This window comes from Petaurus breviceps, unplaced genomic scaffold (assembly GCF_028583685.1).
Source record: "Petaurus breviceps papuanus isolate PSGF00001 unplaced genomic scaffold, PetGlider_PUasm1.0 90925, whole genome shotgun sequence".
In the NCBI taxonomy this organism is placed as follows: Eukaryota; Metazoa; Chordata; class Mammalia; order Diprotodontia; family Petauridae; genus Petaurus; species Petaurus breviceps.
Genome location: NW_027187380.1, coordinates 9,698,773 through 9,714,082, shown reverse-complemented (window position 1 = coordinate 9,714,082; position 15,310 = coordinate 9,698,773). Strand labels below are relative to the sequence as shown.

At 39.6% G+C, this 15,310-nt stretch overlaps 1 protein-coding gene across 1 annotated transcript in view; it reads right to left on the bottom strand.

Annotated features, from left to right (window-relative positions):
- Positions 1–292: 292 nt before the first annotated feature.
- The window catches only part of LOC138152768 (angiotensin-converting enzyme-like), a 44,997-nt gene continuing 29,979 nt past the window's right edge, over positions 293–15,310 (bottom strand). Inside the window, 5 exon segments of the mRNA XM_069076853.1 lie at positions 293–630; positions 2,110–2,300; positions 10,950–11,072; positions 11,873–11,971; positions 14,738–14,882. Of these exon segments, the coding sequence (XP_068932954.1) occupies positions 293–630; positions 2,110–2,300; positions 10,950–11,072; positions 11,873–11,971; positions 14,738–14,882 (896 nt within the window).

Here is a 15,310-nt window from a genome sequence, read left to right as displayed (position 1 = left end):
ATACCTATTAGTCACTCATGCACAAAACAGCACACACAGTCATGGGCCCTGTAGTAATACATAAGCACACATAATCATAGCCATCCATAATCACCACCATACCCAGAGCTATACAGTCACAAATATAGATATAGCTATACAATCTGAAGTCAGCCTCCACTCTTGGTCTTATATCTGCTTTCTCCCTGCCCCCTCACCCCCACCCCGGCAGTTTATCCTTTCACCTCTGACCTCCCCCCACCCAAATGTAAATACAGTCTGCATCACTGATGTAGCCCTTTGTTCCTGGCCCCTACGTTTTGTTTTGTTCGTTATAGAGACTGATCTTCCAGGGTTTCTTGGAGCTGAGGATGAAGACATGGACAGATAACATCACCACAGACATCAGCAGAAACAGGCTCAGGCCGAAGAGCAGGTACTGACTCTTGATAACATTCTGGATTGTCATACGGACCCCCAGAAATGTGCCTTCCTTGCTTGGATCGGGCATCTTGCCCTCAGATAGAATATTATAGAGTAGACCTGCTATGATCAGGACAAGGAGCAGAGATAAGGTCAGCAGCACCCACTGCCCAGCTTTGGCATTAGTGCTGGCCATTTCCATGGACAGGAAGCTCACTTTTCTTTTCCCTAGGGAAAACACAGTAAAACCAGGGTTAAGTACCAAGGAAAAATCAATCCCGTCTCCCTCCCACTCTAAATAGCCTCTGAGGGACATGGATGGGTTGTAGGATGGGGAATTTCTTGAGTGCCTCTTAGGACACTTGCCAAAGGAGGATGCTATGGTTAGAACCCCCCATCCCCCACCAATCTCTACTTTCATTATACTTATAAGCTATTCAGCACTCATTCCCCACACATAGATGCATATGTATATATATATATATATATACACACACACACATATATGTGTGCATACAAATATAAATACATATTCTGATTTCAGAATGGTACCAATCATTCTGCATATATGTATATGTGTATATATAATATAAAATTGTATTTAATATACAAATAAATATTAAATGTAGTAATATAGAGATAATATTCATATATGTATCATATGTATATATGTATATAAATATATACTCTAGCTTCAGATTGGTACAAACACATTGTGTGTGTATATATATATGTAAAGATGTTAAATACAAGAATATTTTAATACATAAAGCATATTTTTAATACAAAGTATGCATTAACTGTAGAACCATTTAATAGATAAATATTTATATGTATCATGTATGTGTATGCATGTATATAAATACCTGTGTATATGCATATTACATACATATTGTATGTATGTTATCGTTCAGCCATTTCAGCCATGTACAACACTTTGTGACCCCATTTGGGGTTTTCTTGGCAAAGATACTGGAGTGGTTTGTCACCATTTTTCAGATGAGAAAACTGAAGTAAACAGGACTAACTGACTAGTCTAGAGTCACACAGCTAATAAGTGTAAAATAATATTTGAACTCAGGATGATAAGTCTTCCTGACTCCAGACCCAGCACTTTATTGACTGTACCACCTAGCTGCCCCTGATGTGTATGTAAATATATGTACATAAACATATATTATAGAATTGAAATTTGGGCCAGAATTGATGTCCCAAATTAGGGCAAGGTCTTGTCTGGGGCAAAATTAAGCTGGACTAGGATTAGTTAGGTGGTAGAGTGTACAGTACACTGGAGCTGGAGTCAGGAAGACTCATTTTCCTAAGTTCAAATCAAACCTCAGGTCCTAGCTGTGTGACCCTGGGCAAGTCACTTAACCTCTGTTTGCTTAAATTTCCTTATCTGTAAAAATGGAGATAATAGTACCTACCTCCCAGAGTTGTTGTGAGGATCAAATATGATAATTGTAAAGTGCTTAGCACAGAGCCCATCAAATAATAGGTACTGTATAAATGTTAACTAGTAGCAGTAGCAGTAGTAGTGGTAATAGTAGTTAGTAGTAGCAGCAGCAGCGGCAGTAGTACTAGCAGTAGAAGTAGGAACAGTAGGAGTAGTAACAGTAGTAGTAGTAATAGGAGTAGCAGTAGGAGTTGTAATAATAGTAGCAGTAACAGTAGCAGCAGCAGCAGCGGTAGTAATAGTAGTAGTACCACCATCAGAGATGTAGCAGCTGAACTCAGGCCAGCCCAGGACATCTTCCTGATGCACATTCTTAGAAATAAGCCAGTCCAGGAGGGGCTTAAAGTACTTCATAAGGGGCTTTGTTGACATATTATACTGCCCAGTGATCATCTTCATTGCTTCTGGCCATGGCTTGCTGAATCCAAGTTTCATGACATCCCTAGGGTGGAAAAGCCTTGTCATCAGTAATGCCAGAGCAAGCAACTTGTATCCCACTCCACTTCCTATTCTTGCCTAGATAGTCCTGCCCCCAGCTTGCTAATATCTCCTTTCCCAGTTTCCTGATGCTAACTCTTCCAGCTGGTCTCCTCCTGAAGCAAGGGGGTTGTCTAGCTCTTTGGACTGGAGGGTGGGAGGAAGAATGAGGAGGAAGAAGCATGTAAGGACTATAATCCTCAAGACCAGCATATTTCTGGGTGCAGTGAGTTGCAAAGTGTCCCTTTACCTATGTAAATATGTGAAATCTCTCAACTGCTTTTACTCATCCCAAACTTTATCTTTAACTATTTTATTTATATTTATTCTTCATCTATATATTTATTGAATATATCCTTGTCTATGTACTCATTTTCTCTCCCCCCCTTAGAATGTAATTGTCTTAAGAGTAGATAATGTTTCATGCTTTGTATTTTTATTCTCATCCTTTAATAAGAATGTGATTAATAAATGTTTGTTGACTGATTGAATTGAATTAAAAAAACACTTGAAAAGTGCTTACTACATATAAGTCCCTAGGCTCAGATCAGTCTGACTGAGGAAAATAAGACCTTAAAAAACAGACTAACTCAGATGGCAAAAGAGGCTCAAAAAGGCAATGAGGAGAAGAATGCCTTAAAAAGCCAAATTTGCCAGATGGAAAAAGAATCTCAAAAGCTCAATGAGGAGAATCATTCCCTCAGATTTGGAATGGAGCAAAGGGAAGCTAGTGACTTTAAGATAAATCAAGATTCTGTTAAGCAGATCCAAACAAATGAAAGAATAGAAGGCAATGTGAAATATCTCATGGGAAAAACCACTGACCTGGAAAATAGATCCAGGAGGGAGAATTTAAAAATTATTGGACTACCTGACAACCATGATCAAAGAAGGAACCTAGAAATCATCCTCCAAGAAATTCTCAAGGAAAATTGCCCTGATGTTTTAAGACCAAAGGGCAAAATAGAGGTTGAAAGAATCCACTGATCACCTCCTGAAAAAGATCCCAAAAAGAAAACTCCTAGGAATAGTATAGCCAGGTTCCAGAATGCCCAGATCAAGGAGAGAATATTACAAGCAGCCAGGAAGAAACAATTTGAATATTGTGGAATAACCCAGGATCTGGCAGCTTCTACACTGAGGGATCGAAGGGCTTGGAATATGATATTCCGGAGGGCAAAGGAGCTGGGATTAAAACCAAGAATCACCTACCCAGAAAACTGAGTATCATGTTTCAGGAGAAAATATGGTCATTCAGTGGAATAGAGAATTTCCAAGGATTCTTGATGAAAAAACCAGAGTTGAATAGAAAATTTGACATTCAGATACAAGAAGCAAGAGAAGCATGAGAAGGTAAACAGGGAAAAGAAATCATAAGGAACTTATCAAAGTTGAACTATTAACATTGCTACATGGAAAAATGATAATTGTAACTGATGAAACTTTTCTCAGTATGAAAATAGTTGAAGGGAATAAAAAAAATATATATGTATATATGCATATATATGTCTATATCAGAGGGCATACAGGCATATGAATACATATATGAATGTGTGTATACATGTTTACAGGTATATATAGATAGAAGGCACAGGACTGATTTAATAGGAAGGGATGATACTTAAAAGGTGAAATTAAGAGGTGAGAGAAGAATATAATGAGAGGCGAAGGGGAGAGACAGAATGGGGTAAGCTATCTCATATAGAAGAGGCAAGGGAAAATGGTTACAATGGAGGGGAAGAATAGGAAGGCAAAAGGGAATGGGTCAACCTTATTCTCATTGAATTTGGCTTGGGGAGGGAATGAAATACACACTAAATAGGGTATCTCACCCTACAGGAGAGTAGGGGGGAAGGGGATGAAAGAGGGGATGATGGAAGGGAAGGCAGGCTGGGGGGGGGAGGGAAGTTGGAAGCACCCAGTTTTGAAAAGGGGACAGGATCAAAGTAGAGAATAGAACAAGTGGGAAATGGGATAGGAGGGAAATATAGTCAGTCTTTTACAATATATCTACTATGTTAATGTTTTGCATTAGCTACATATGTACAACCTATACTGAACTGCTTATCTCCCCAGTAAGGGTGGGTGACAAGGGAGGAAGGGAATGAATCTGGAATTCAAAGTTTGAAAATCAAATGTTTAAATATATATATATACACTATTATTAATACTATTTTACATGTAATTGGGAAATAAGATACAGGCACTGGGGTACAGAGATCCACCATGCCCTGCTGGAAAAGTCGAAGGGGGTATGGGAGAAGATATGGGAGAGAGCAGATTGGAGGAGGGGATATCCTGTGTGACTGCTATTTTGGGGCAGTGGGTAGGGGAAAAACAGGGAGAAGATTTGTAACTCAAAATCTGGCAGAAACTATGATGTAAATTAGAAGTTAATAAAGCATTTGAAAAATCAAAAAAAGAAAGTTTGCCTGTTACTATCGTTAACTGAGGATGCCTTCAATGATTATGGTGATTATCATAAAATTGCAAAATTCCTTTAGTCACTTCTCCCAGCAGCACATTTAAACATTTAATACTTAGTATTTGTTTAAACATTTGAAATATTTAATACTAATTTTCTTCTATTGTTATTATGTGGTTGCCAAATAAGAGAATACATGTATTTGGAGTCAGAAGACTTGAGTTCGAATCTTCCTCTTGACAGTTACTGCTACGTAATCTTGGACAAGTCACATAGGCTCTCTAGGTTCCAGGTTCCCCATCTATAAAATGAGGAAGTAGGACTTGATAGTCTTTGAGGTCTCTTTCAGATTTATATCTCTAATTCTATAATTGTAGTCTCTGAAGAATTAAAAATGGGTTTTTGGGGTAGCTAGGTGGCACAGTGAATAGAGCAACAACCCTGGAGTCAGGAGGACCTGAGTTCAAATCTGGCCTCTGACACTTAACACAAAACTGGCCATGTGACCTTGGTCAAGTCATTCAACCCCAATTGCCCTACCTCCCCCCCTCCAAAAAAAAGCAACAAAAATGGGTTATCACACAGAGAGCAAGGAGAGATATTTAGCAGACAGAGCAATCTGCAACATATAGCAAATAGGGAACTTTGAGGACCTAGAGTAAGGTAGTCATGAGAGAAACGTATGATCCAAAAAGACAGGATGGTAAGCATGACGTCTAACAAGTAAGCAACCTGAGTACCCCACTGGTATCTTCCATATGTCAAGAGAAAGTAAGGAAAGTCTCCAGGTTGTTGGGTGGACCCACTGTGACAAATTTATGGAATAACATGAACAAGATGATGAGAAGACATGGAGAGGCTAGAGGGAATTCTCAGGTCTACAAGATTACATATCCTTTCCTAAATTTTAAATATTTAAGGTAGTAAGGACCCAGTGGGAACAAGAAAGTATGCAGTCAGGGTGGCCAGGTAGCACAGCGAGTAAGAGCACTGGCCCCAGTGTCGGGATGACCTGGGGATCGAATCCGGGCTCAGACACTTAGCACCCACCCAGAAACACCTGGCTGTGTAACCTTGAGCAAGTTTCTTAACCCCAATTGCTTAGGGGTGGCCAGGTGGCTCAGCGAGTAAGAGCACAGGCTCAAGTGTCAGGATGACCTGGGGATTAAATCTGGGCTCAGATACTTAGCACCACACCCCGAAATAACTGGCCGTGTAACCTTGAGCAAGTTACTTAACCCCAATTGCTTAAAAAAAAAACACAAAAAGAAAGTATGCGGTCCACTTGTAAGTTTCCTTATTTTGTAGATAAAGAAAATTAGGTAAAGAAACAATATGTGACTCACTCATGTCCACCTGCCCAAGTATCAAAGTTAGAACTTGAGTCTAGGTCTTCTGGCTCCAATTCTAGTGAGCCTTCTTTTTTTCTTTTTCTTTTTAAAAAATATATTTATTGCTATTATTATTATTATTTTGCTTTTTGGAGGGCAATTGGGGTTAAGTGACTTGACCAAAGTCACACGGCTAGTAAGTGTGTCAAGCATCTGAGTCCAAATTTGAACTCAGGTCCTCCTGACTCCAGGTCCGGTTCTCTTTTTACTGCTCCACCTAGCCACCCCTCTTTTTATTGCTATTATTTCTGGTTACATTTTAGTTCCAAGCTGTTTCCCTCCCAACCTTCCAATCCCACACTAGAGAAGTCAATATTTGACACAGATGTATATGTCAAACTATACAAAGTTCTACAAATCAGTCCTTTCTCTGGAGGTGAATAGCATCTTCCTTTATAGGTCCTTTGTAGTTGATTGAATATTCATATAACTCAGAATAGTGTAGTCATTCCCATTTACTCTTCGAACAGTATTGCTGTTTGTGTATACAGTGTTCTCTTGGTCTGCTCATTTTCACTCTTCATTATTTCTTGCAAGTGTTTCAATGTCTTCCTAAAAATCAACCTCCTCATCATTTCCTCCAGCATCGTAGTATTCCATCATAATCATATGCTACAGCTTATTCAGCCATTCTCCAACTGATGGGCATCCTGCCAATTTCCAGTTCTAGTGAGCCTTCTACTGTGCCACAAGAAGCACAGGGGCCTAAAAAATAGCTATTCAACTAAAAAGTCTTGTGGGAACACAACTAACCTATAAGAAGGGCCAGAGGATCTCCATAGGCCAAGCTAACTAAACCCAGAACTCAATAGTGAGTTAAGGACAAATGGGAAATACAAAAAGTTCAGAAATAAGATTCGATCCTTAAAGAAATAACTTGATTGTCTAGAGACAAGTGTGGAGATGCCTGCCAACACTAGAAAGATGCATAGGACACTTTGGGACATAAAGCATAGAAATTATTTGAGTGTAATTTATTATTATTTAAATACATTTGCAGAGAAGCCACAAACTTCAACCTTCTGAGAGGCAGGAAGAACTCATTTTTTCTATAGTGCTTCAAAGTTTATCAGATGCCTCATAGACATTATCTCATTTGTTCCTCACAACCAACGTGTGAGATAGTGCTAGTATTATCCCTCTTTTACACCATCCCCGGCTGCTGATTTATCAGTAAGAGAAACATACTTGGTAACAGTGAAAAGGCAGAGCAAAAATACTGTTTTCTTTATTTCTGTAATCTCAGAAAAGCTCAGATGGGAACGATTGGTTAGAACAAGAAAAAGTAGGGTGATAAGAATAGAACAAGAGTAAAGGATAATGAAATAATGAACTGAGACATCATCAGTCCTAGGGTTCGAGTCTATTGAGCCTGGAAATAACTATAGACTGTTGGAGCTAGAAGAAGCCTTTGATCCAATCTGATCTAAGCTGTTCATTTTAGAGAAAGGAAACTGAGGTACAGAGAAGGAAAGTGAATTCATTTCAATCTAATAAACATGTATTAAGTACTTGCTACTTTCAAGGCTCTGTGCTGGTGCTAAGAGAGACAAACACAAAACATAAATAATTACAGGTAGCATTTACGTATCTATATAGCACTTTACAAATATTATATAATTTGCTCATCAAAACAACCCCAAAAGATATGTACTATTATTATCTCCATTTTGTGAATAAGAGACTGAGGCTAGGAAACTTGCTCAGGGTCACACAGCTAGCAAGTTTTTAAGGCAGCACTTGAATTCAGTCCTTCCTGATGCCAGGTTAGTGCTCTAGCCACTGTGCCACCCAGCTACCTCTAACAATCAAAATGATCTCTGCCTTCAAGGGTCAGCTTGCATTCTACTGGGGAGGTGGGATACAACATGTACACAAATACTTAAGCATAATACACAATAAATTGTGGGAGAGAGAGACAGACAGTAGACAGAGCTGAATGTATTAACAATTGAGGGTATTAGGGAAGGCTTTACAGCAAAGGTAAACATGAGTTGAACTTTGAAGGAAGACAAGTTTTTTGATAGGAGGAGTTAAGTGTTGTTCAGTCATTTTAGTCATGTCTGACTCTTCGTGACCTCATTTGGGGTTTTCTTGGCAAAGATATTAGTGTGATTTGCCATTTCCTTCTTCAGTTCATTTTACATATGAGGAAATGGAGGCAAACAGGGTTAAGTGACTTGCCCAGAGTCACACAGCTAGTAAATATCTGAGGCTGGATTTGAATTCAGGACTTTCTGACACCAGGCCAGGTGTTCTATCTACTACCCTACCTAGGGTCTCAAACACTTACTAGCTTTGAGACTGGGCAAGTCAACCCCATTTGCTTCAGTTTTCTCATCTGTAAAATGAACTAGAAAAGGAAATAGCAAACCACTCTAGTATCTTTCCCAAGAAGACCCCAAATAGGGTCATGAAGAGTCAAAGTTAAGCAGGGAGTGCATTTTAGGCATGGGGAATAGCCTATGTGAGTGCACAGAGACAGGAGATGGAGTATTGCATTCAGGGAACAGCCTGCTTTGGCTGAGATACAGAATTTGTGAAGGAGAATAATATGAAACATGATGGAACCAGCTTGTAAAGGGGTTTAAGAAGTTTGTATTCAATCACTGAGGCACTGGGGAGCCACTGAAGGTTTTTGAGTGACATCATTAGACTTGTGCCTTAGGAAAATTGTTATGGAAGCTTCTTGGACAAAAAATTTGAAAAGGGAAATAGAAATAGGAAAATCAATGATAAGAGAAGAGGTCCAGGGAGAAGAGGATGTCTGCAAGTGAGGTTAGGGTGGTACTATCAACAAAATATGGAAATTGATTGGACATGAGAGGAAAGAGTCAAGGAGAACTCTGAGAATATAAACCTGGGTGACTGGAAAGATAGTGGACCTGGACAGGGGATCTAGACAAATTCAGTGAGCTTCCAAGGAGGAAAGTGATGGTGGTGGAAAGGATATCTGGAAGTGTCAGTGAAAAGCAAAGAGCACGCCTACTTCTCCCCTTCACTGAGTGTGTTTTGGGAAGGGCATAAGTGAAACAATGAATACTAGAGACGTTCAGGGTCTTACAGAGAGAGTACAACTCCTTTGAACACAAGAAGGAAGGGAATAAATATTTATAAAGGACCTACTATATGCCAGGCACTCTACAAATATTGTGTCGTTTGATCCTCATAACAACTCTGTGAGGTAGGTACTGTTATGATCCTCATTTTACATTTGAAGAAACTGAAAGAGATGGAGGTTAGATGACTTGCCCAAGGTCACACAGCTGGTGGGTGTCTGAGGTTATATTTGAATTTAGGTCTTTCTCACTCCAGGCCCAGTGCAGATTCACTATACCACATAGCTTCACCAGCTAGAGTGCAGGAAAAATATGAAAAAAGTTGCTATCCATCTACAGAGAAAGAACTGATGGCATATGAATGCAGATTGAAGCATACTTTAAAAATCTTAATTATTCTTTTTTTTGTCTGTATTTTCTTTTGCAACATGGCTAATATGGAAATGTTTTGCATGACTACACATTTATAATCTATATAAAATTGCTTGGCCTTCCCCAGAAGGAAGGAAAGAATTTGGAACTCAAAATTTTCAAAAATGAATGTTAAAATTTTTGTTTACATGTAATTGGGAAAAAATAAAATAAAATTTAAAAATGGAAAATATAATAAAAGATTATAAAAAATAGAGATCTAAGATGAAGGGGAGTTTGTAATGATAAAGCAGAGCTCTATTCCAAAGAAAAGGAAGGGCAGAAGGGTGGGTTTGAGCAGGATGGACATGAGAGTACAGCGATCAGTAAGAGAAAAGATGTTTTTCACCTCCGGAGACAGCAACTTTGAATCAGAGATTAAGGGAGCTAGAGTCTGAATTTGCTAGCCTTAAGACTCGAGTAGTACTAGTCCTAGAAAATACTAACCTTCTCCCTTCCCTACGATGAGGGAGGATAGTTTTAGTAGTTTTAGTTTAATGTTTACTCTCAAATACCAGACCTTGTCCAAGATCATGTTATTAGTCAAGGATTCCCAGAACAGAACTCTTTTTCACTCATTCTTGATAACCCACATGAAGCAAACTAGACTTTTGCCATCAAACTTGCAGATGACACAATTGGGCATGTTTACCACCACTACTACGCCCTCATGATAAGAATGAAATTCAAAGCCACCTTGATAAATTGGGGAAAAATTTTTTTTTACCCAATGCAAAAGAAAATTCAATAGTAATAACATCAACACATAGCAAGTAGTAAGATCAGTAATTAAGAATAACCAAAAAATTCAACTCAGATAACAGGATGGGAGAGCTTGGGTTAGGGACAAAGAAAACAGAAGAGAATCTGATGATTATCATTGACTGGGAACTGACTATACTCATTTTTTTTTTCACCACTGACATTTCCTTGTGAAGAAAAGAAAGCAGTATGATCTTAGGATATATTAAAAGGTGTTTTACATGCAAGTACCACTTAGGGAGATAGGAAAGGACCCTGCTCTGGGGTCCAGTAGAACTGGGTTTTTTTCCTAACTATACCAACTAGTTGCCCAAGATGATGGCTAATGACTGATAACATGATTTCCTCCACCCTCTTGGCTCAGTTTCCTGGACTGTAAAATGAGAAGTTGGACTAGATACTCTCAAGAGCCCTTTTAGTTCACATTCTATGGTTCTGAAGTCACATGACTCTTAGGAGATTATAAGGTGAATAAATTCCTTCCACCTGACCAAGGTTGGGACAACTCTTCTAGAGAATGTCTTGGAGCTTCCTGAGGATCAAAATAGCCAGGTGGGTACACTCACCCTAGGAGTTTTCCTGCCTCTTGGGAGTTGTAGATGTTACATTTGTGCAGGGGACCTATGTGGCCTGAGGCTCGACACAGGGCCTCATGGAATTGGAACTGGATCACAGAGCTGATAAAGTACCTAAGCAGAGGAGAAAGGGGTGGGAAAAAGTTAAGGAGCTCTGGAGGCTGAGACCATCTTGAAGTCTATTCTGCTACCTTGGAAGACTCCATATTGAATAGGGCTGAAAATTCCTTCATGGCCTCCATTTAACCCAGGCCCATCAGAGGTGTCTGGGTACACTTCCTAGGCCTGCTGCCTCTGGTTTGGGCTGTACCTCTATGGGGCCCTTTGACTCCAGGACCAACCCGGCCTGAGGAATAGTGGGGAAGTATAGGGGGTTTTCCCTAGCTAGTATATTCAAGAAGCTGCTTCTCTTTCCCCAAGGAGAGATGATGTTGGCCTTAATGAACCATCACCTTCCAGAAGCTTGATAACTAGCTTTGTATGTGATATCTTTGTGTAGTTCTGGTTGCTTTACAAAATGTCCTGGTGCAGACATTGTCCCCTCCTCTGATTCCTGGTCACATATTTCCCCTCTTCCTCCCTGATCTCTTCCCAGCAGCAAGGAAAGGCTTGGAAAAATTCTGAAGCAGGAAAAGTCACTTTTAGTTCACTTCAGGATTTCTTCTTGAGCCCCTTTCCCCTTGTGGGGCCCATCTGATGTCCTGAGCTCTCTGCCCATCTGAGAGGAAATTGGATCTCAGGGTGGGATTTAGTTGCAAGGGGCAGAAGGTTCCATGGATGACTTCTCCAAGAAGGTATTTGCATCTAATAGAAGGAGTGGGAATTGGCAATCCTGGTATCCTTGAATCACATGGGAGTTTGCTTAATCAGAATCTTTTATTTATCAGCCTTGTGTGCAATGCCCAAAACTTTACCTGATATAAGGTACATTGCCAGGAATGTGGAACTTAGAACCTGGGTCAAAATCTTCCTCTGACCTTGGCACTGGTGGGCATACTCCCTGATATTTTAACCTGGCAAGGGAAAATATGACAAATGATCATGTTGACAGCAGCAGCTTTTGACTTTGCAAAGTAATTTCATATTTATTCTCTCTCTCTCTTTTTTTCCTTTCCAATGTTGTGCTTTTGTTGGTATAGGGAATTCCTGGTTGGAAAAATTCTACTCTCAATGAAGATCAACTATAGCTCTGTCATTTATAAAGTTAGAGAATTAGAAGGTCATTCAGCACACTGAAAAGTTAATAATAATAAGAGCTAACACTTATAAGATGCTTTAAGGTTTGCAAAACACTTTACATGCTCTATCTCATTTGGTAATCACAACAGCTACTCTGTGATGTAGATGCTATGATCATCATTTTACAGATGAAGAAACTGGAACTAAGAAAAATTAAGTGACTCACAGAGGGTTGCATAGCCCGTCGGTGTCAGAAGTGGGATATGAACATTTTCCTGTGAGCCTTTATCTCTATTCGCTATGCCTCCCTACCTCCTTTATTATTTCATATAATCCCCAAACAGGTATTATTTTCCCCCACCTAACAGATGGGAAGACAGCTCAGTCAGTGAGGAACTCGTCCAGGGCTGGTGGCAGAAGCAGAGCTAGAGTCCTGATTATCCCAACTTCCCAATTAAGGATCTTTCAGTTGGAGTAGCCTAGAGGTAGGTTCATGAGATCATGTATTTAGAATGGAAAAGGATCTTTGGGACCATGTACTCCAGTCCCCTCATTTTATAGCTGAGGAGTCCAAGACCTTAGGCATGAGAGGTAATTCATTTAAAGTCACATAAGTGAGGGGCAGCTAGTGGATAGAGCACTGGCCCTGAAGTCAAGAGGACCTGACATTAGCAGTGTGACCCTGGGAAAGTCACTTAACACCAATTACTTAAAAAAAAATCATGTAATGGCAGAACCAGAATTTGAACCTAGTTCTTTTGACTCTGAATCTAATGTTCGTTCTAGTAGATCAAGTGTAGGGGTAGGTGTGTGGTGGGCAGAGGAAGAAGGGACAGAGGAGGCCAAGGTCTGAAATCAATGTATAATATTTGCTGCCTTATTGCTGATATTAATGTTTTATATTCAATTATAAAATGTGAGCTAATAATAATATCTCACATTTATGTAAATAATAACTTGTAATTACATCAAATTTGAAGGTTTCCAAGTAGAAGCTTTGTAGCTTAGTGTATCAATTACTCAGAATGTGGTCCAGGGACTCCCCCAGCGTCCCCAAGACCCTTTGAGGGAGACCATAAGGTCAGAACGATTTTCATAACAATACCAAGACATTTTGATGTCTAATATGGTAAACATTAGTAGATATAATCCACATAAACAAAAAATCTTGGGGGGGGACCCCTCAGTAATTTTTTAAAGAGTAAAAGGGTCCTGAGATTTAAAGAAAAATTCAAAATTGTTTGCTTAGGAGATAGAATGCTGAATTTGGAATCAGAAAGGCCATCCAAAGCTCACTTCTGAGACTTACTAGCTGAGTCATTTAATCTCGGTTCCTCAGGAAACTCCCTAGAACTTAGCCATTAAATCATAGAAAGTTTATAGTCTATGGATAGATCTCCTATACTGGGAGTTCCCTGAGCTGAAGAAATCATAGTTTTTTTTTGTTTGTTTGTTTTTTTACTATGTGTCATGTTTACAAATGCTACACCCCCCCCCCCACAACAAACCTATGTGTTTGATAGCACAAGTATTAGCCTCATTTTACAGATAAAGAAACTGAGGTTCAGAGAGGTTTAAATGTATCTCTCTAACCTTATCTGCCACTAACACACTTCTCCTTCCCTCCCAAACCTTCTAATCTGACCAAAGTGATTTATTCAATAATGTACCTTGAACTGTCTTACCTCTATCTTAGATCATTTCCCATTTGAAACACCCTCAATACAGCTAGTATCAGAGCTAGCTCTCTTGATTCCCACCAAATGCAGTATTTTTCCTATTCCATTCATGTCAATTGTATTAATTTTGTGGTTTGAAGACTTAAGGAAGGTAGGGACATATTTTCTTCAGCTTACTATTTGTCCACAGTTGGAATATGGTCCTAGAGCTTGCTATTTAGGCCAGGCCTTACTGGCAGAATGACTTGGGATAGCATGGAAAGAAATATCAGGTGCCCTTCAAATGAGTGCTAATGGCCAAGAAATAACAAAACAAATTTAATGGGAGTCTTCTGTTGCCACAAGTACCTCTTCCTTATACTGTTGCATAGTCTAAGTGAAAGCCTAAGGCAGAAAATGAGGCCTACTCATGCAGAGGGGTCCCAGTGCAGACAGGTTTCTTAGAAAGAGGCTCATAAGGCAAGACTTGGACAGCAAATAGAGAGGAATAGCAGGAAATGGAAGGAACCTCAAAAGCCCTCAAGTCTAACCCCCTCATTTATAGGTGAGGAAAATGAGATCGATGAAATGGAAATGATTTACCCAAAGTTACACTGGTGGTGCAGTGAATAAGAGTGCCAGGTGTGGAATCAGGAAATCCTGAGTTCAAATCCTGCCTTAAACACTTACCAGCTGTGGGACCCTGGGCAAGTCACTTAACCTTTCTCTACCTCAGTTTCTTCAACTATAAAAAGGGGATCATGATAGTACCTACCTTCACATACTCATATTAGGACTACTCTGGACTCAGATTCAGGGGGCACACCAGCCAGTAGTATTAGGGCAATTGACCATACCCCTGAGGAAACCTTGAGAGCCTTCTCTGTCACCACCCCCATAGGAGAAGCCCCTGAGATACAAAAAATCAGAACAGTTCCAGACCTCAAGCTCCACCATTCCTGATTGTAAAATTCCTTGCTGATTCGGCCATCAAAGACCTTCCATCGAAACTGGTCCACCAGGTAGCTGAAGGGGATGAAGGCAACCTTTTCCAATGCTATATTCATAAGGAAGTTGATCTCGCTTTCTGTAGATAGAGAGCATTAGACATTTTAGCAGCTCTATAGAGCTTATAAGTTGTATAGAGCTTATAAGCTTATATAGGACTTATAAGTCTTAGAACCTTTCCTCCTTTAGTCGTAGGACCACAAACTGTTAGTGTCAAAAGGGACAACTTGATATCATCTTTGTCCTCTAGTTTCTCCTTTCATTATTTTGACTTTTCAGGGAGGCTCTGAGAGTTCAAATGCCCTAGTAGGGACCCCCAAATCAAGTATCTGAGCTGCCACACCCTAACATCCCACCTAGAGCAAGCCTTCCCTAACTCTTCTTACTTCTAGTACTTTCCTCTTTTAATTATTTCCTGTATATCCTGTATGTAGCTTGCATATGTCTCTGTGTGTATATGTCTATCTATCTATCTATCTATCTATCTATCTATCTATCTATCTATCT